Below are 21,711 nucleotides of genomic sequence, written 5' to 3'. Positions count from 1 at the left end.
GGAAAGAATCTGCTTGCCAATGCAGGAGACTCAGGTTCAATTCCTGGGTTGGGAAGATTCCCTGGGGGAGGAAATGGCAACCCATTCCAGTACTCCTGCTTGGGAAATCCCATGGACAGAGGAGCCTGGTGGGCTATAGTCCACGGGGTAGCAAAGACTTGGACACGACCGAGAGACTGAGTACCTTCCTTGCAAGATTCCTATTTAATATGAATTATAAAAGGGAGTTATAAAACAATGCATTGAGATGGTAGGAATGTAAAAAACCCATAAAGTCCAGTGAAACTCATTTACAATTTCAGTGTGTGGGACAAAAATCCAATGAAATGAAGTTAACTTCTTTTTTACGGTTTTTTTATTATTTTAAACAGCAGTGAACATTTTATTTATTCTTTTTTATTATTTTAATTTTACTCAGATTGGTAGGTGGGGGTTGGGTAAGAAATTTGGATTTCCACTCTACTAAGCAGACTGAGTCATACACAGATGCCTTTAATGTTAATGTTGGTAGAAATGAGCTATTCACCTGAAGAAAAATAACAAGCTCAACTCTCAACCCAAGCTTCAGCTTTTGGAAACAGTGTATTAAAGATAAAATATGGTTCCTGAGATGATGGGCTAAAATGTAACCCTCAGAAATGATTTTGGCCAATTTGAATAGGTTGCTGTTACAAAGAGGACATCCATAGTTAACTTCCCCAAATGGACTGGGATATTTCTCACTCCTTCTAACTAATGTAGAGTTTACATCTGAACATGAATTAGTGTGAGCTCTTATACGTGAAAAATATTTTGAGTCTCATGTAGTTGAGTCCCTTGAGCCACCTGCAGATTTTGGCATTTTGGAGATGTCTTGTACCAGAGTGGTGAAGACTCATTTACTGTCAGATGAAGAAGAATGGTAACTGAGATAGTTTGCAACATTATGGCCATTCTTGGGGGAAGAAAACCCAAAAAACAGTACAAATTTTTGTGAAATTGTTTGCTGATGTTATTGGGACATAGATCATTTTATAGCTTGATGCACTGCAGACATTCACAAACCCAGATGATGACTACTGACCACAGGCTCTTGAGACCTGAAAATGAGCTTACAGAGAACCTGAATGGTAATTACACACCACAAGAACATGTGTTTCATAAGCAGTAAATTTCAAAATTTAATGAACACATCTGTGTCATTAATGATGATAATTTCTGTTTTGGATGGGGGAGTGAAAAGAGGCAGAAAATGGTTAACATCATTGGTTTAAAAAAAAAAAATCACCATCAAAATCTGCTGTCTGGAGAGAAAGAGACTTTTGGAGAGACACAATAAAGACTCTGCCCCTAATGTGTCATCTCACGTCTCCAGCTGACATCCTCTGGATGGTGCACTGACCACAAATGGAGCCTGTGTGCCTAGACTGGACCACTCTGTGGGTACAGATGATGCCCCATTATCCTTCTTACTGATCTGGAGAGTGCACCACTTGCTGCTGGTGGAAGGTGTAATGAGGCTCCTCCCAAGTTTAGGTCACAGGGCCCTGGCTGCATTCTCATTAGTTCTCTGCTGCCAATGACAGGGCCCATGGTTGCTGCCTCTTGAAGCAATACTGCCCTGCCCAGCTGCAGCCTGGCGGGTGGAAGCAGGGGCAGAGGGCACAGAATATGCAGATCCTTTACCCCTCACTGAGCCAGAGCCTGGCTGGGCTCGGAGGGAAACCAGCTCCAGACACTGAAGTCCTTCTCCATTTTCGTGTCTCCTGCTGCCCAAGTCAGACACTCAGACGCTGTTACAGCTACAGCTTCCGTCTCAGAGGCTTCTTCTTTCTCTGTGAACACCATCCCCGGGGAGCTGCCTGGAGAGTGGCCGGCCCCATCTGGGCACTGTCATTTCAGCCTCCTCTGGGAGCATTCCACCAGACCTGCAAGGCTCTCTGTCAGGTCCTCGGGGGTTACAGAAGTGAGGGCACAAAGCCCCTGCCTTCCCCGCCTGGGAGCCCGGTGAGTTAGCAGAGGAAATGATGTGTATACAAGTTCTGATAACCCAGGGCGGAAAGGCACGTTATGACTGCTGTGTGGGAGTGCTTTGAGTTTTTAGAGCCCATCCTCATCCTTGGGTGTGTGTCCTGCCATCTTCTGTTTTCTGCCTGGAAACTTCATTCTCCCCTCATGGCTCAGAACAAAGGAGCTCAAGGGTATCTGTTCTTTGAAATACTCCTGAATCTCAGAAGGACTTATTTGCTTTATGGTTTCACTACACAGTGTCAAACTTCCATTATAAGAATTGTCTTTTTGACTATGACTCCTGTTTTAAAAATAAAGCTTTATCAAGGTATAAATGATATAACATAAACTGTACATATTTAAGGTATTCAATTAGATAATAAATATATAATAAAAGAAAGTTACTATTATTATCTTGACCCAAGGATGGCTCCATCTTATTAAATAACATTTGCTATTTAAACAACAGCAGTTTCCTAAAGGAAATCAAACCTGAATATTCACTGCAAGGACTGAAGCTGAAGCTTCAATACTTTGTCCACCTAATGCAAAGAGCTGATTCATTGGAAAAGACTGAGGGAAGGAGAATGGGGCAACAGAGGATGAGATGATTGGATGAAATCACCAACTCAATGGACATGAGTTTGAGCAACTTCCGGGAGATGGTGAAGGGCAGGGAAGCCTGGTGTGCTGCAGTCCATGGGGTCACAAAGAGTCGGACATGGCTGAGCGACTAAACAACAACAAGGAAAGTAACATTAAAGAAAATTCAGGAAAACACAAAGTATAAGAAAAAGTTTCCTGTATTCCTATAACAGGACATTTCTGAGGTTACTCTGGTGCTTTTAGTTTTCCACATTCATTCATGAAGCATGTGTCACTCTGACGGTCATGTGCAGAGAGGGGAGAACCACCTCTGATTCCTTAGGATATCTACAGCTGGAAACTTAGGCTTCTCCATCTTTAAATCCTGAATTCCCAACACCTAAACTATTGTTGGGTACAAAGAAATCACAAAACTTCTTTAAAGGTGGTAATGAGTTGGGAAGTAAAGTTTGTACAAATCATTTTGCTGAAGACAGAAATAGCTGAGCATACTAGTGGCTGAGAAAACCATTCGAGGAAGCATTATAATAAATACCATATTTCATCAAAGGTAGCAAAACTGTGTAAGGCTGCATTACCTCATGTTGAAGACAATTGCTGCCAATTGATTGTAAAATGCCATCAATGTAAAACACATCCTGATACTAGGATCTTAAAATGTGAAAAAAATATGCATGTTAGACCAATAAAATACAGTTGCTCCTAAGCTATGTTGCTGATGGAAGGGAGTCCTTATCCTGTGAAGACACCACTGGAAAGTGGTTTTGGTCTCTACTCCTGCCCTGAAAATAGGTTTCTCTGTACCACTTTTCTAGATTTCATATTATACTCGTTGTTGTTTTTTTTCTGACTTACTTTACTCTGCATGATGGTCTCTAAGTCCATCCACATCTCCACAAATGATTCAATTTCATTATTTTATGGCTAAATATATATTCCATTGTATATATGTACCACATCTTCATCTGTCCATCTTTTGTGAGCCATTAATGCTGTTTCTGTGGCCTGGCTATTGCAAACAGCGCTACAATGAACAGCAGGGTACATGTGTCATTTTGAATTATGGTTTTTTCTCAGAGTGCATGCTCGGGAGTGGGAATAACAGCAGAAACTAACAGAACATTGTGAAGCAATTATACTCCATTTTTTAAAAAAATGGCTTTTTGGAATCATCTGAAGACTGCTGTCCTCATATGTCCTCTTGCTTGTCTGTCAATCCATCATAGGAATTATAAAAGACAAGAAATGGAAATACAGCTTCTTTGCTTTTCAGACCCCCACATAAAGCTAGTTACTAGAGGAAAAAGAACACTTGCTGTGGTTTGGTTTTCCTTCTTCCCCACCAATCACTTTCTTTTCTATGAAGCTCAGAACAACTGAAATAATGCAAATTAAAATCAATTTAAATGTTTACTTTGAGATAATGAAGTAAAAGTGAAGTTTTAGCCCAAACATTTTGTGGTCATTTCTAAAGCATGCCAGGAACCCAAAGAGAGATATAGATCATAAACTTTTCAACTTCAAAGTGCCTTCCTTCATGATTGCTGGCTTTCATTCTCCTTGTACTATATAGAGAGAAAGGCAATAGGGCTCTCATTTCTCTAATCATGCTAGAACTCTTCTGCCTAATGCTTTAGAAACTGATCAGCAAGAACAGTTTCAAACCAGATCTGATCCCATCAGTTTCGGCATTCATTGCCATGTGAAATGTTTGCGAAATGCCATTAGATTTGCATAGATGCCTTCTGGGGATGAAGAAAGTTCTACAATTTTAGTTCCCTATTTGCATTTCAAAACTTATTAGACTGCTCTGGAAATCAAGGGAAAAGGACAAAACAGATTCTTTTTTTTTTTTTTTTCTTGGTGGAAATACCTGCTAATGGTATGCATTCTTTACCAAATTCAATTACTTTTGAGATTTGAAGAATAAGGCAGACACGTCTGGTAGTGTCTGTCTAGGGAATTGTGACTCGAAATTAAATCTTCAGAGAAAAGAAAAAACATCCAAGTTCAGTATCAATTGACTTTATTATATGTTATGTCCTTCAATACCCAGACAAATTGGGGAAATTCTCGGAAGTATGTAGCTAATTAATTTAGCGCTACTGGTAACTCAGAAAGCACATTTAAATCGACTTTCCTTTGAGGTCAAATTGCTCCTTTAATCTCAATAAGGGCTTAATTTCATTATTTATTAGTCATTTTGGAGATTTTGCCCTGCAAGTTCCATAAACAATTCTAGCTCCTACACACTAGCAATCATGATAATCCCAAACATTAATAATCTAATTAATGAACTGCAAGCCTCCAGCTGTCAGAATACTAATTAGTGGAGATACAGGTTAAAAGAGAATTAGTGAGGTCTTTGCAGTAGTCAGGACAAGGGCTCCTCCAAAGACGTCTGCATCTTAATTCCCAGGCCCTGTGAGTATGCTACTTCTCATGGCAAAAGGGACTTTGCAGAAGTGATGAACTATTTTGAGACGGGAGATCATCCTGAACTATCCAGGAGGCCCAGCATCATCACAAAGGGAAGGGAGGTGGCAGGAGAGTCAGCGAAGATGTGACAAGGAGGTCAGAGGTCAGAATGACGAGAGCCATGAGCTAAGTAACAGGGGCAGCCTCTTGGAGCCGAGAAAGGCAAGACAGCAAATTCTCCCTTAAAACATTCAGAGGAAACAAAGCTCTGCTGGCACCTGGATTTTAGCACTGTGAAACTGATCTCAGACTTCTGACTTCCAGTGCTGTAAGATAATAAATTTGCGTTGTCTTAAGTCACTAAGTTTATGGTGATTTGTTATAGTAGAAACGACACTAATGCAGTCTTATTTCATTGGCATGAGATAAATCACCAATACTTATTGTGAAATGTTTGAAAGAAAGGCATTATTAAAATCATGCAATGTTCCTACACTTCACTTATTTATTTAATTTTTGGGGCTGTGCTGGGTCTTTATCGCTGCGCGCAGGCTTTCTCTAGTTGCAGCAATAGTGGCTCCTCTTCAGTTGCGGTGAGCAGGCTTACTGTTGTGGCTTCTCTTGTTGCAGAGCATGGACTCTAGGGTATGCGGGCTTCTGCAGTGGTAGCACATGGGCAAGGTAGTTTTGGCCCATGGGCTTAGCTGCTCTGTAGCATGTGGAATCTTCCCCGACCTGGGATGTATGCCCCCTGCATACAGGTGGATTCTTAACCACTGGACCACCAGGGAAGTACAATGTTCCTACACTTTGTAAAGTCACCTATTCTTTCTTGAGAAAAACCAAAAGATCTAGAGCTGAAATAGCTCCCCACAAATTTTATAGTAATCCTAGAGAAGACAGGATTGCCCTCTATGATGCAATGATGGGGAGAAACATTTAGATTCTAGACATATTTTGAAGGTAGGGTGGATATGATTTAATGACGGGTTGGATGCATGCCATGAGGGAAAGAGAAGAATCAAGGATGGTGTTGAAGAGCGTCATCCAGAAGCTCGTGTCTGCTCACAACCTGTGAATTTGACCTTATGTGGATAAAGAGTCTCTGCAGGTAAACTCAAGTTCAGATGGTTGCTGAGGGTGGGCCCTAAATCTAGTGACTGCCATCCTTGGAAGAGGAGGGAGACTTGGGGAGATGGCCTTTTAAATGTAGAGGCAGACATCAGATTGATGTACCTACAAGCCAAGGTGTGTGACCTCTGTCAGAAGTCACCGGAAGCTGGAAGAAGCAAGGAAGGATTCTTCCCTCAAGCCTTCAGAGGGATCATGAACCTGTTGACACTTTGATTTCAGACTTCTAGCCTCCAGAACTGAGAAAAACACACTTTTTCTATTTTAAGCCACCTGGTATGTGTACTTCATTACTGCTACTGTTGTGTAGTTGCTAAGTCATGTTCTGCTCTCCGGGACCCCATGGACTGCAGCATGCCAGGCTCGTCTGTCCTTCACTATCTCCCGGAGTTTGCTCAAACACACATCCATCAACTCGGTGATGCCATTCAACCATCTCATCCTCTGTCATCCCCTTCTCCTCCAGCCTTCAATCTTTCTCAGCATCAGGGTCTTTTCCAATGAGTCAGCTCTTCCCATCAGGTGGCCAAAGTATTGGAGTTTCAGCTTCAACATCAGTCCTTCCAATGATTATTCAGGGTTGATTTCATTTAGGATTGACTGGTTAGATCTCCTTGCAGTCCAAGGGACTCTCAAGAGTCTTCTCCAGCACCACAATTTGAAAGCATCAATTCTTTATCACTCACCCTTCTTTATGGTCCAACTCCCACATCTGTACATGACTACTGGAAAAACCATAGTTTTATAGGTACCTTAGAAAAGAAATAGAGATGGCTCCAAGACTTTGACCTGTGCCAACTGCAAAAACGAAGAAACCACTTATTGCAAAACACAAGATAGAAGGTTAGTGGGAAGAGTTAAGGCTCACTTTTTGATATGTCAAGCTTGAGATGTCTGTTAGATCCCCAAGTGGGGATGTTGAGTAAGTAAACAGAAACACAAGTATGGAGTTTGGGGAATGAAGAAGGAGATAGAGATACAGATTTAGATGTCAGCCAGCTGATCATACAGGGTATTTAAAACAAGAGACCAAGACAAGAGTGCCGGGAGAGTGAACCAGCAGAGAGGAAGGAAGTTGAAGGACTAAAGGTAAGTACAAAGAGTGACAATCAGAGACTTTGGATCAAGACTGGACCGGAAATCTGATAGAAAATACACCCCAGCAACACAATAAGCACATCTTAACAAACAGAAGATTTGAGACACAATAAACCTTGATGAATTAAGAAACTGACAAGTCATTGTGAAGGCATAATGCTAAAAAATAGTTACAAAATGATTGCTTGAAATACTGTCCACTTACTGCTACTGTTAAGAAAAATTTAAAAAATCTCTATAGGCTCACTTGGAAAGACTTCTAAATATACCTTATTAAGAGAACTAAAAGTCAACTTTTAGGACAGAGTTTACCATTGTGATAGTTATAATGAACAATTATTTTGATAATTTACTTTAGAAAATTGTGATTTAACATTTAGCAATGACATTTGTGCATTGTGTGTATCTGGAAAAAAACCAATTTTTAGAAAAAGTACTTTTAGTACTATACCATTTAGGACTTTAAAAAAAAAAAACTGCATATACACAAATGTGTATATAACGCACAAGAAAATGAACTGAAATGGTATACACCAAACTCTTGATGGTAATCTCTGGGTAGGGAAATAAAATCTGGACAAGAATGTGATAAACTTTCATATTTTGCTTCTTCTATTTGTATAATTACATCTTTATAATGAGTATATAATTATGTGCTGGTTGTATGATTAAAAAAATCAAAACTTGTTACACTCATGTATAATTGAAATACATTTTGTGACAGATATTTTGTGTCTGCTAGATCACAGAAAATCTTTTTTATTAAGTCCTAGAAAATATTTTCAGCTTTATAAAAGATAACTAAGAAATTATATACTTCATGTCCTTAATTCTAAGACACTGATTTTAAGATACATCATTAATTTAATAATAGCTTTTCAGAAAGAAAAACAAGGCATACAATCACGACGAATGCATAAAATGATTATAAGATGCATTTCAACTTCACAAATGTTTCTAGATAAAATAATAATTACAATATTGATCACGTTTTGTAGGAAGTAGGAAAGTGGAGGTAAGTATAATAGGACTGTAAGCTTGATATTATCCCTTGGATGAATAGACCTACACTTGCAAATTGTTGAAAATCAGATCCATGTGCCCCTGCCAGGAATATTTACACAGGGAAAGACAATAAGGGAAAGCCCACTGTCCACTAGAAATCTTGTGTGAGTAAAGTATACTCATCCTGAGTGATGCAGGATCTCACCTTATTTGGAAATGGAAACTTGCTTGGTTCCACTTTGCCAGGTGGTTGAATAGCAGCAAGCGGTGGAGGCCAGGTCATCTCCTAAAGGGAGGGAGAAAAAAACAGCGCTGTCAAACAGAGAACATTTGAAGTAGCACATAAAACAGTCTCACAAGCGGTCTTAGTAAGGCATGGGAGGGATAAGGAGTCAACAGAGATAAATAATAAACGAAAGGAACTTATTTAAAAAAAAGATCTGAAACCCACTTTTATGATTTCTTTTCCTCATCTACCAATTCCTGGTTCCATGGCTATCTCCATCAGTGCTTTCTACCTTAGATCTACTAGGCTATCCTATTTTCATTTCATTTAAGCTCTTTAGTAAAGGGATAACTCAGTGGTAAAGTTCTACAGAAAATACCATACAAAGGGGGCTGCTTCCAACAAAGTTCATAGGGTGTTTCTGAAGGAATGCACAAAATACAGAGGTCATTATTTAGAGAGGCTGTTTATTTTATTAGGAGCAGTATAAGTTTCCAATAAGTCCAAAACATCATTTTGGTCTTCAAAGAAATGTCATTCATGGAGAAGTGAAAAAACAAATAAAGAATACAACTTTAGCTCAACATGTAATAATACTTCATCTGCTTTTTGACGTACACTCTCACTAAACCATGAGAGACAGAGAGAATGCAAGATGGCAGGGGGATGGTGTTTGTTTCATTCATATCTGGTATTTTTCTCCAGTTCCATCTCCTGGAAAATATTTGCATTCACTAAATGATTGTGGAATTCAATTGAATCCATTTCTGATTACCAAGAAACTGACCTGGAATTTACAAATCAGTTCTGAACCCTATTTCTTGATTCCTTCCACTTTCAAACCTAACTGACAAGCACTGAGGCAAAAGGTGATTTATTTTGAGAAATAAACTCAACATTCAGAAAACTAAGATCATGGCAGCCGGTTCCATCACTCCATGGCAAATAGATGGGGAAACAATGGAAATAGTGAGAGACTTTATTTCTCTGGGCTCCAAAATCAGTGAAGATGGTGACTGCAGCCATGAAATTAAAAGACACTTGCTCACTGGAAGAAAAGCTATGACCAACCTAGACAGCATATTAAAAAGCAGAGACATTACTTTGCCAACAAAGGTCTGTCTAGTCAAGGCTATGGTTTTTCCAGTATGGCTGTATGGATGAGAGAGCTGGACCATGAAGAAAGTTGAGTGCTGAAGAATTGATGCTTTTGAAGTGTGATGTTGGAGAAGACTCTTGAGAGTCCCTCGGACTGTAAGGAGATCCAACCAGTCTATCCTAAAGGAAATAAACCCTGAATATTCATTGGAAGGACTGATGCTGAAGCTGAAACTCCAATACTGCGGCCACCTGATGGGAAGAACTGACTCATTGAAAAGCCCCTGATGCTGGGAAAGATTGCAGGCAGGAGGAGAAGGGGATGACAGAGGATGAGATGGTTGGATTGCATCACCGACTCAATAGACATGAGTTTGAGTAAGCTCCAGGAAGGAGTTGGTGATAAACAGGGAAGTCTGATCTGCTGCAGTCCATGGCGTCACAAAGAGTCAGATACGACTGAGAAACTGAACTGAACTGATTTTGAGAAAAGCAAGAAATCCTCTGTTTAGGTGAACACATTTTCTGGAAGTCCCACCCTGGAAGGACTTACCGACTCTATGTCACCTCTCACCCACCGTGACACATGTGCCATGGGGTGGGGGGAACCAAACTCTTGCAGTCAAGGTGTCCCTTCTCTACCCAGCTGTTACCAAGGTTTTCTTAAAAAAGCAAAGGAAGACCTAATGTCCCCTTGTGACCTTCTCCCCTCTGCTCCCCAAGCATCTGCCTGGTCTATCATGTATCAAATCATGTTATCTCTTTTAAAGAGATTGCGAAGCAACACTGCTGAGTTTGTGTCCAGGGACAGCGTCAGTTCAGTGCATTTCTTAATTCGTATTCTTGCAACACATCCTTTCACTTACCTGAACTACCATTCTAATCACACCTTCACTATTTTTAACCTGAAAGATGTTAATGCTTTCTGATGGTTCTCTTTCTACTGTTGTTATTAATCCTTCCCACACATCTCTGCTGAACTAATTTTTCTAAAGTGCAGATCCAAAGGAAAAGCTCGCCTGGCTCCACAGTCTTCATATACCATCACGGACACAGCCGGAAGGGCTTCCCACATGGCACCTTTGGTAAAGAATCCACCTGCCAATTGCAGGAGACAAGTGACTCAGGTCCATTCCCTGGATCGGGAGGGTCCCCTGGAGCAGGGAATGGCACCCCATTCCCGTATTGTGACCTAGGGAACCCCAGGGACAGAGGAACCTGGCAGGCTGAAGTCCATGGGGTTGCAGAGCTGACCACAACGGACAGACTGAACACACACGCACATAATAGAGCTGCTGGTGACGCCACGGGCTGTGCCTCACGGTTTCCAGAGTGTGAGCTCCATTCAGGTTTACACTCAACCCTGAGCGTGATGATTACATCCCCATGTTATAGGTGAGGAAGCCAACACTCAAAAGGATTCATTGCTTTGCCCAAGTTCAAAAATGTCACCACTGAAGTGCGCACATCTATCTCCTTAGCACAAATCCAGTATCTGTTTTTCACTCTACCACGTTTAATAAGACATCATCCCAGTGTTCAAACCTTATACAAAAAGATTCCGATTTTCAGCCTTGTGCCTTTTTGTTAAACCATGCACTCTACAGATAGGACGAACTACTCTCTCTGCTTTTACTTACAGCATTCTCTTCGTGTGTGAATGCCCTACCACCACATGCTTTTTGGATTTCTAGCCATGCGTGAAGGCTCGTCTTAAACATCACCTCTGTCGTGAGGCCTTTGCTGATTCCCCTTCTATTCTAAGAGAGCGCCCTTCTCATTCTCCTCCAAGGCACTTTTCTCCTCTCTCTTTTTCATAGTAACTCTTATGTTCCTTTTTGTGTTGTAGTTTTGTGAGTAAACTCCTCAGTCTGCATTCAACCGTTTTCCCCTCTTCTGATACCCTTCTTCCAATGGAGAAAAAAAAATCATGCTTAGGAAACCTAATGTCTTTCAAAAACAGTCCTCTAAAGAAGGACTGAACATTTCTTTCAATAGGGATACTGTCTACTCATCTTTGTGTGGACTAAATAAAACACCTTGCTCAAAATTACCTTGTTGAATTGAAATGAGCACCTATATGTCAACGCAAAATTGCTTGCTAACATTAATTATAGGTAAATATTTCCATGTGATTTTTCCATCTAATGAGTACCACTAAATTTATGATGGAATAGTAAAGATAATAAGTCCATCCGACTCTTTGCTACCCAATGGATTGTAGCCTGCCAGGCTCCTCCATCCATGGGATTCTCTAGGCAAGAATACTGGAGTGGGTTGCCATTCCCTTCTCCAGGGGATCTTTCCAACCCAGGGATTGAACCCAGGTCTCCTGCACTGCATACAGATTCTTTACCATCTGAGCCAAAAGGGAAGTCTAAAACAGTTTATTAGAATTTCCCTAAACATTTAAATATACTTGTTTTTAATTAATGTGGAATGACTTTCTAAGACTGATTCATTATATTAAAATTCTCCATTAGAGTTTCATGTGAAAATTGAGGGCAAAAGACTATCTTCATTTCCTCTTCAGTCACTTACTAGCTCAATGAACTAGTAAGTCACATCTTCAGCCAGTTGTAGTGATTTCAAACCATCAGTTTTGGAAGCAACCAGATCTCAGCTTGTGGTATCTTTGAAACAGGGAATAGAGATGCTAATTATCTCATGGTTTAATCATGAGGATTAAATGAGATTTTATAGATATAGTGTGTGTGTGTGTGTGTGTGTGTGTGTGTGTATCACTAACTCTATATGTGTGTGTATATACACATATATGAGCATGGTTCTCTAATGTTTAATCATTCAATAAAAAACAGAACTGATGCTGATTAGTACCAAACTGAGTTTCAGAATTCTCTCTAAAGTGAGAGGTAGAATTTCTCTCTGTTTTAGATGTCAGAAATCTGAGATGACAGAGTATCTGGGAAAGTGTTTTTATAAAAGAATGAAGTATTGTGCAAATGTAATCTATAATTAAGTTAGCAATGATTAATAGAAACTACATAGTACTAAAACAGAAAGTTATTTAAAGAGATTATTATGATTCCTAAGTACGATTTGTACTTTATACTGGAGAAAACCTCCTTAAGCTTTCTCATCAGAATAGATCTCTGACATAGTAATAACAACCAGTGGGAAAAGGTGTGACTTTAAGAAAGTGTTTCATTGGTACCTTATTTCTGGGAGTGATTTAGATGCAAGCAAAGATATGTTTTCTCATAACTGCTAAACCTTCACTTAGTATGCCTCAGATTATTTTCTCTACAAGGAAAGGATGCTATGTCCCATTGCCAGACCATGGACCCCACACCATTGCATCCAACAGTCCTCAGCCCTGCCCTGCCCCAGACCTCCACACCTCAACCATCCCTTCATCTTCCCATCCTCACCCCCACTCAGCTGTTCTTTACCCACTTCCTGGACCACAGATAAGACAGGAAGAGAAATACAAAGCTTGAAGTCAATCACTCCAAACTCTAGCCAGGTACTTTCTGATAAACTTTTCTGCTACGGCTTGCATCTGTCCAGCTTCTTTCCTTTCTGATTTTCCTGTCACTTAGGAATGACATCATATCCTATTCCCCAGCAGCTGGGAGGTCCTCAGTTAAGAGCCTATGCTTCTTAGCCAACTGATGGTGTTAAGAATCTAGAAAAATGATACAAATGAATTTATTTACAAAACAGAAGTAGACTCAGAGACATAGAAAGCAAACTTGTGGTTACCAAAGGGGAAAGGTGAGGGGGAGGGATAAATTAGGAGTCTGAGATTAGCAGATATTCACTACTATAAACAAAAGAGAGAAACAGTAGAGAACTACTGTATAGCACAAGGAGCTATATTCAATGTATTGTAATAACCTAGCATGGAAAAGAGTCTGAAAAAATTATTGTATATGTGTGTGTACAACTGAATCACTTTGTGGTACACCTGAAACACAACACTGTAAATCACATATATGTCAAAGAATTTTTTTGAAGGCAATCTGCTTTACTTTTTTTGTTTTATTTTTTAACGTTTACAATGCTGTGTTCGTTTCCGCTGTACAACAATGCAAATCAGCCATAATTATACATGTATCCCCTCCCTCTTGCACCCTCTTCCCCACCTCTCCCCTATCCCATCCTCTAGGTCACCACAGAGTGCCAGACTGGACTCCATGCATCATATAGTGACTTCTCATCAGCTATTTATTCATGTTTTACACATGGCAGTCTATATACGTTGAAACTACTTTCTCCATTCATCCTGTTCTTTCCTTCTGCCACAGTGTCCACAAGCCCCTTCTCTACGTCTGTCTCCATTCCTTCCTTGCAGACAGGTTCATCAACATCATTTTTCTAGATTCCACAGATATGCATTAATATCCCAATGTTCACTGCAGCACTGTTTACAATAGCCAGGACCTGGAAGCAACCTGAATGTTCATCAACAGATGAATGGATAAAGAAGATATGGTATATATACACAGTGGACTGTTACTCAGCCATAAAAAGAACGAATTTGAGTCAGTTCTAGTGAGGTGGATGAACCTAGAGCCTGTTATATAAGAAGTAAGTTGGAAACAGAAGAGCAAAAGAAATTTTAAGTATATATATATATTATATAAATTTATATAATATATATATATACACATTTACACATTTAAAACATATATAAGAAACATATATTGGAAACACAGAAAAATATATAAGTTGGAAACAAAGAGCAAAAGAAATTTTAAGTATATATATATTATATAAATTATATATAATATATTTATATAATATATATATATACATTGGAAATATATATAAGAAACATATAAAGAAACATATATAAGAAACATATTGGAAACACAGAAAAATATATAAGTTGGAAACAGAAGGGCAAAAGAAACTTTAAGTATATATATATATAAATTATATATATAATTTATATATAAATATATAATATATAAATAAAATATATAATATATTTATATATAAATATATAATATATTTATATAAATATAAATAAAATATATATTTATATAAATATATATAAAATATATAAATTAAATATATATAAGTATATATAAGTACTTTTATATATATATATATATATATATATATATATATATATATATATATATATATATAAAGAATCAATGTATCTGTGCTAACACAGCCTCACCAGTCCCATCTCCCAGGGGAAGACATCTAGTTACCCAAGGGATATATATCAGAATATCTTATTTCCTAGACAAACTTTAAATGTCAAGTCTCTATATAGCAAATATACTCACTTCTGTCCTAAATGAATGAACAGATAAGGGTAAACAATAGGAGTACAGAAGGTTGTCTTTCATGAACTGCCCAGCCTTTTCTCTCTCCTCCATACACCAACCTTCAGAAGCCAGGGGTTACATAGGCCAGTTTCCATGTTCCTGCCTATTAGAGGCAAGACTGATCATGGGCCCCAGGACTCTGCAGCGTCAAGGTGAGAGGACGCTCATACACTCATTCTGCACCCCTGTCCCCCCACCGCCATGTATCTTCCACTTGCACTGGTATCACCTGTATCAGCCCATCTCAGGACAAATGGCGGGAGACTTAAAGCGTCCATTCAATAAGTAGCACAGCTCATTATCAAAAGAGAGAAGAAACAAAAATTTGCATTTTACGCTGAGGTCTAATAATCTTAGAGTTCAAAACATGCAGTTAGGAAGATCTGCAAAGTGTTGAGTTTGCAAAAAGATGAAACTAGAAAAAATTTAAGCTGTGTCTTATTCCTACTAGATGCATTGAATAGAAAAACAACTTTCCCTGGTCTCTGTCCCTGGTTACTGCTTCCCTGTGCAGTCTACCTCGGTCACAGCCACAGACGTGTTTTATCTGAAACTGACCGTGCCCCGCGGCGTCCGGGACCTTGCTCCACACACTCAGGATGGCCCATCATGGGATGCTATCAAGGCACACTGCAGCGTTACTCTGTTACCTTCCTACATTGTCCTCCTCTAAGGTTGATGGACTTACTTCCTGTCCTGTCCAAGCTGTTCTTGTCCTGAGTTCTTTCGATTTTCATTTCATGTTATTCCAACCTCACTTACCTCTTCATTCTTTCTCACCCCCACCTCTCTTTGAATCAGGTCACTAACCAGTGCTGTCCTCAACAAGGGCTGCCCAGCCTCCTTTCTCTCACCCATGATTTGTGTCATTTCTTTATGGTTTACAGGCTACTTGGGGCTGTGAGTTTTCCTTTTATGGGTTATCACTATCGGATTGTAAACCTTTAATTCCCTACCAGATGATAACCTCTTGGAGGGAAAGGATCATGTCTGGTAACTCCTTCAATGCCTACACAATGGGTAAAATAATAGGAATCCATTTAACCTCTCTGAGATTCTTTTTTGCCTGTAAAATAACAACAATAAATTATATCTGTCCTACCAAACACATATGACTGCTGCCAGGATTGCTGTTCAATTGCTAAGTCACGTCTGACTCTTTGCGACCCCAAGGACTACAGCATGCCAGGCTTCCCTGTCCTTTACCATCTCCTGGATTTTGCTCAAATTTATGTCTATTGAGCTGAAGATGCCATCAAATCATCTCATCCTCTGTTGACCCTTTCTCCTCCTGCTTTCAATCTTTTCCAGCATCAGGGTCTTTTCCAATGAGTCGGCTCTTCGCATCAGGTGGCCAAAGAATTAGACTTTCAGCTTCAGCATCAGTCCTTCCAATGAACATTCAGGGTTGATTTCCTTTAGGATGGACGGGTTTGATCTCCTTGCTGTTCAGGGGACTCTCAAAAGTCTTCTCCAGCACCATAGTTCAAAAGCATCAATTCTTTGGCACTCAGCCTTCTTTATGGTCCAACTCTCACATTGAGAGAGAGAGATTAAATTAAATTACTTATTTCTCTCTCTCAGCAATGTCTCCACGTTTGCTCCCATCGGAGGGTCCACCTCCACAGGCCTGGCCAATGACCACAGTGAACTCCAGAATGCTTTGGGCTCAGCAACTGACTCTTTACAAAATAAAACACTGGGTTAATCCTGTCAAATGCTAAAGGGCAAAGTCGATTTTTATCTGTGGCAGGGGCTGCTGCAGATCAGAGCATGATTTTATTTTCAGTTTCCATATCAGAATCATCACTCAGCACTGCAGTTCTTTCACACATATTATTCATGTTATTATACTCTTATCAGTTAAGTGCCACCAGCAATGGAACCTGGTAATTTTGATTACACTTGCATATGCTTTTAATGCTGGAAGCCAACAGGAGCACCGTATCTGGTGAAAGGGAGGCATTACAGCTGGCCTGTATGTGGCAGACCTGGAGTTAGATGAAGTGGGAAAACCATGCTCCTTCCTGGACAGAACTAGAAAGAACTTTCTAGTTGACAACCCATCCCTGGACTGTAAACACAGACTCCAGGTCAGACTTGAAGCCTAGGCAGGCTTGAGCTTAGAACAAGGAGGTTACTGTCAAGATCACTAATTTGGGCTTCTCTGGTGGCCCAGACAGTAAAGAATCTGCTTGCAATGCAGGAAACCTGGTTCGATCCCTGGGTCGAGAAGAACCCCTGGAGAAGGGAATGGTTACCCACTCCAGTATTCCTGCCTAACTGCATAATTCCATGGAGAGAGGAGCCTGGCGGGCTATAGTGCATGGTATAGCCAAGAGTCAGACATGATTGAGCAACTAACACACCAACAACTCAACAAATCTGCAAAAAAGCCAAACACATCTTCATTCTGTTCCTATAGCAGAGGGACCTGTAGTCTGAAAAATAATAGGAAGTACAGTGCATTCATAACAACTGATGGAAAGCTTTTGGAAAAGCAATAGCTGCTGAAAAATAAAAATACTTTTGTTATTAAGATTTTTTTACACCTATTTTTCTTTTTTAAAAAATGTATTCTATTGAAGTATAGTTGATTTACAATGCTAATTTCTGCTGTACCACAAAGGGATTCAGTTATATATACATATACATACACACACACATATATATGAATTCTTTTTCATATTCTTTTCCATTTTGCTTTATCACAGGATATTGGATTTCGTTTCCTGTGCTATACAGTAAGACCTTGTTGTTTATCTATTATATATATGTATATATTTAATATATTTACGATTAGTGTTTGCATCTGCTAATCCCAAACTCCCCACCCACCCCTTCCCTCCCTTTCTTTCCCCTTGAAAACCACAAGTCTGTACTCCAGATCTGTGAGTCTGTAAAAACCTATTTTTCTTAGTACAACTCAGGCTGCTAAAATTAAAAATATGCAAATAACCAATGGAAATCTGTAAAAATAGGGTTACCAAAATCATCATGAAATCTCGTTCTTTTAAACTGAAAACTCAGGCATATGTCCAATATAAACTAAAACTGGCCTGAGAAGGGGATTCCCAGTTGCTGTGTGTGTATTATCTGGTCTCACACACCCTCCCCCACCAGGGGGTGGGTGGCAGACTCTCTGACTGGAACACTGACTAATCCAATTCACTGCAATGCAGAGCTTCTAAACTTGTCGCTGCCCTCTGTTCTCAATGAAGTTAATCACCAGTGGATACAACAGAGGGTACACCATGTAGGTAAAGATTAATGGAATCAATTCAAGAAGCAGCTTTTAATTCAGGTTTCACAGACTGGAGAACACGTGCATTAGAGGACAACATAATCCCAAGGGCTTTCAGCAGGAAGGCAGGTATTGGGCGCTGACAACAAAAGGAAACCTTCCCAACTGGAAATTCCAAGGGTGCCTTAAGACCTGAGCCACACACTCACTCCTATAACTCGACCATATGACTTCCAGTTCTCACTAAGCTAAGCCCACGTGGTGTATGGCCTTTCCTTATTGCCTTCACACTGTGAAGAGTGTTATTCATTGTAAGGCAATCAGTTCTGTTTGCTGGAGACCCGGACCCCTCACTTCTCTGACTTCAGCTGTCCTTGAAAACTCTGAACTCCTTGTGGAAAGGATAAGAGCCTTGACCGAAGTTTATATAACTAACTGCCACTCTTGAAAAAATTATCTCATGCTGGAAAGTGAAAGTGTTAGTCACTCAGTCATGTACAACTCTTTGCAACCCCATGGGCTGTGGCCTGCCAGGCTCTTCCGTCCATGAAATTCCCCAGGCAAGAATACTGAAGTGGTTGCCATTCCCTTCTCCAGGGGCTCTTCCTGACCCAGGGCTTGAACCTGGGTCTTCTGGCTTGCAGGCAGATTCTTTACCATCTGAGCCACCAGGTATATAACTATCATTCTTGAAAAAATTATCTCATGTTAGATCCCTGCATTTTGGACTTTTCTGAAGATTTCTTGTTCTAGATGCAGTTTTGTTGTTTTCTTATTTTATTTCGGAACAGGAAGATGGACGTGATCTGTCTTATTCTCCTATCCCTTTGTGTTAAGTGCATTCCCCTTTCTCTCTGTGTATTACTTAGGACCTTCCAGAACAATAAAAACCAGATACTTCTAAGGTTCATTTTAAATGAAATCTATTCACTTAAGATGAATATATTTCAAGTTTACTGTCATTCCCATTCTTTGATTTGGGGATAGCTTCTAGGACCTAAGAGTGTGTTAAGATGTGAAAATCTACATCAGGTTCTCAGAATGTAAAGGAGATGGTTTGATGTTGAGTGCACAGCTGCAGGAACTTCATGGTTCTTGTTAAACCTAGGTGACAGTTTCACCCCTGAGTTCCTGCTGGCAGCACACAAGTAGGTACCTGCTAGCTTCGTGCATTCTTGCAAATACTGTGCTCCAATGAGAAGCACTCACAGGTCTAATCATAAATTTGAAAGACGTTTTCAAGGAGAGACTGAAGCATTTGAGGAGCATTAAGAGGATTTCCCACATTTGGAATCTTGGGCTGGTATTTTCCTGTATTCTTTCTGAGAATAAATCATATTAAACCTAGGTTTACAAGAAGAGAGCCAAATGTCTGACCAGCTCATGAGAAAGGTCATGTTATTAATGATGCCACTGTCACCCTATTTGTGATCTACATTATACCTCTTAGTGGAGATGCAGACACTCAGAAATTAGCCCTGGGAAAGACATATAAATTATAATTAATCTCTGAAATAACTGTGGTTTGCAGTAATCAAGCTGCTCTTTCATAGTGGCTCAGTGGTAAAGAAACCACCTGCAGTGAAAGAGATGTGGGTTCGATCCCTGGATCAGGAAGATCCCCTGCAGAAGGAAATGGCAACCCACTCCAGTATTTTTGCCTGGAGAATCCCATGGATGGAGGAGTCTGGCAGGCTACAGTCCATGGGGTCACAGAAGAGTCAGACAGGACTGAGCAACTAAACAACAAAAACAAGGGGAAAGATGCTATGCTCTGGGACAGAGAGGAGGGCGGTGAGGTTAGAAGGAGAGAAGAGTCATAATTACGTTCTCAGCCAAGTTTTTCACTGTATATGTTCCGAACCACTTTCCACAGACAGATAATCTGGAAATGTACTTTTGATGAAGCCTGTGTCCCAGTTATAGAGAAGCATAATGGTGGAACAGAACAGACTCCGAGTTGGCATTACTGTTGGCCAACCTTGCCTAATACTTGCCCTGCCATGGACCAGCAGGATGACATTGGGCAACTTTCCTTTTTGATTATTGGTGTCCTCATCCACAATTGGTGTTAATAACCTTCTCTTGCAGGATTACTGAAAGGATTAGTGATAGACACCAAAGTACCTAGCGTAGGGTCTGGCCTGGAGTCGGTGCTCCCTGGAAGGTAATCATTGCTGTGTCACTAACTTTAGGATGTATGTTCCAGCTTTTGGTGTAGACTTTGTGAAGGGATGGGATGAATACAGAAGACATTTATGAGTTTGTTTTTTTTTTAATCTATCTTACTTCGTTAATTACTTAACATTTAACTGGTTAATTATTCCCAGTCAAAGAGAAGGCATAAAGAACGTGTGCTTATTAAACAATAATTTGCTTCCCTAACTCCCTTGCCACTAAAGTACCACACACACGGGGGGTGGGCGGGGGGTGTGCCATGTTAGTGACTGGTGTTTTTCCTAAATGGGACAATTATGAGTAACCAGGATGTGTCCTGTTTCCAAAAGTTGGTTTTGGGTTCCAAAGAGTTCAGATGCTTTGCCTTTGTGCCTACAGATTCCTCCCGGGACAGCAGTGAGGGTTGTCCAGCTGGCATGCTGGCCTGAGAGCTCATCTCAGATGAGCTGCAGGACGCAGTGGAGAAAGGGGACGTAAAGGAGGAAAGCTTCTGTGGGGTGGGGGGCAGGACTTAGCATCCAGGCAGGGCACATGCAAAGCGGGCCAGCCTGGACAGCAACAGACCCTGGAAGCCACTGGGGTTAAGATAAAAAGTCTCTGGTGTGGCAGGATTTCTGGTTCACCAGAGGGAAAGCAAGTCTACTGCTTCCCTGCTATGAACCTAACCCTGTTGAAGGCATGCATCTTTCCCTAATTCAAGCCTTATCCCAGCTAACTTCCTACCAGACACCAGGCTCCTGTCTATGAACTTCACTCAAATATCTCTTCTCAGGTTGAAAGGTGATTTATAAATCACTAGTTGGCATTGCGAAGACCAACCAGATGTTCCTGGACTTAAGGATGAATGTGAAAAGCAGGGTGACTTCATAGGAGGCAGAAAATGTCTACTGCAGTGCTCCATATATGGACAGTCAAATACAGAGACTGGGAGAAAGCCGGTTAGCTCCAGAGAAATTTTTTTTTTTTTTTTTTTTACCATGAGGTTAAAATATCCTTAAAAAAAGGAGATGCAAAAGAATAAAATGTTTTCCCTCAGAAGTTCACACGTCTTCAAGAAGAAAAGTTGGGGTCAAAAGAAAAACAGGATAACAGTTACCTTTATTAGAAGAAAGGAACAACAAAAAATACTGAGTTTAGTATAGCCTGATAAGAAGCTTACCCCTTGGGAAAAAAATACTCTGTGAAAACAGAGGAATGAAGATAAAAGAGGAAGACACCAAACTAATGATGTGTAAAAGAGATAAGATTCAGAGCTCAGTTGCTAAATGTGTCTTTACATGAGGAAAGGAAGAAAAGAACTTCAGGAGGAAATTAGAAAGCAAAGATGATCTTGGAGCAATCTCTCAGGAGGGGGAGAAAGTGAGAAGGAAGGTTCGGAATACACAGGGCAAATGGATAATTTACAAATT

General features: G+C 40.1%; 1 protein-coding gene across 1 annotated transcript in view; it reads right to left on the bottom strand.

Annotated features, from left to right (window-relative positions):
- The window catches only part of AFF3 (ALF transcription elongation factor 3), a 558,198-nt gene that overhangs the window by 201,807 nt on the left and 334,680 nt on the right, over nt 1-21,711 (bottom strand). The window contains exon 7 of the mRNA XM_065929723.1: nt 8,453-8,533. Within this exon, the coding sequence (XP_065785795.1) occupies nt 8,453-8,533 (81 nt within the window). The remainder of the gene's footprint in view (nt 1-8,452; nt 8,534-21,711) is intronic.

This window comes from Muntiacus reevesi, chromosome 3, assembly GCF_963930625.1.
Source record: "Muntiacus reevesi chromosome 3, mMunRee1.1, whole genome shotgun sequence".
NCBI classification, from domain to species: domain Eukaryota; kingdom Metazoa; phylum Chordata; class Mammalia; order Artiodactyla; family Cervidae; genus Muntiacus; species Muntiacus reevesi.
This window is presented reverse-complemented; position numbering and strand designations above follow the sequence as displayed.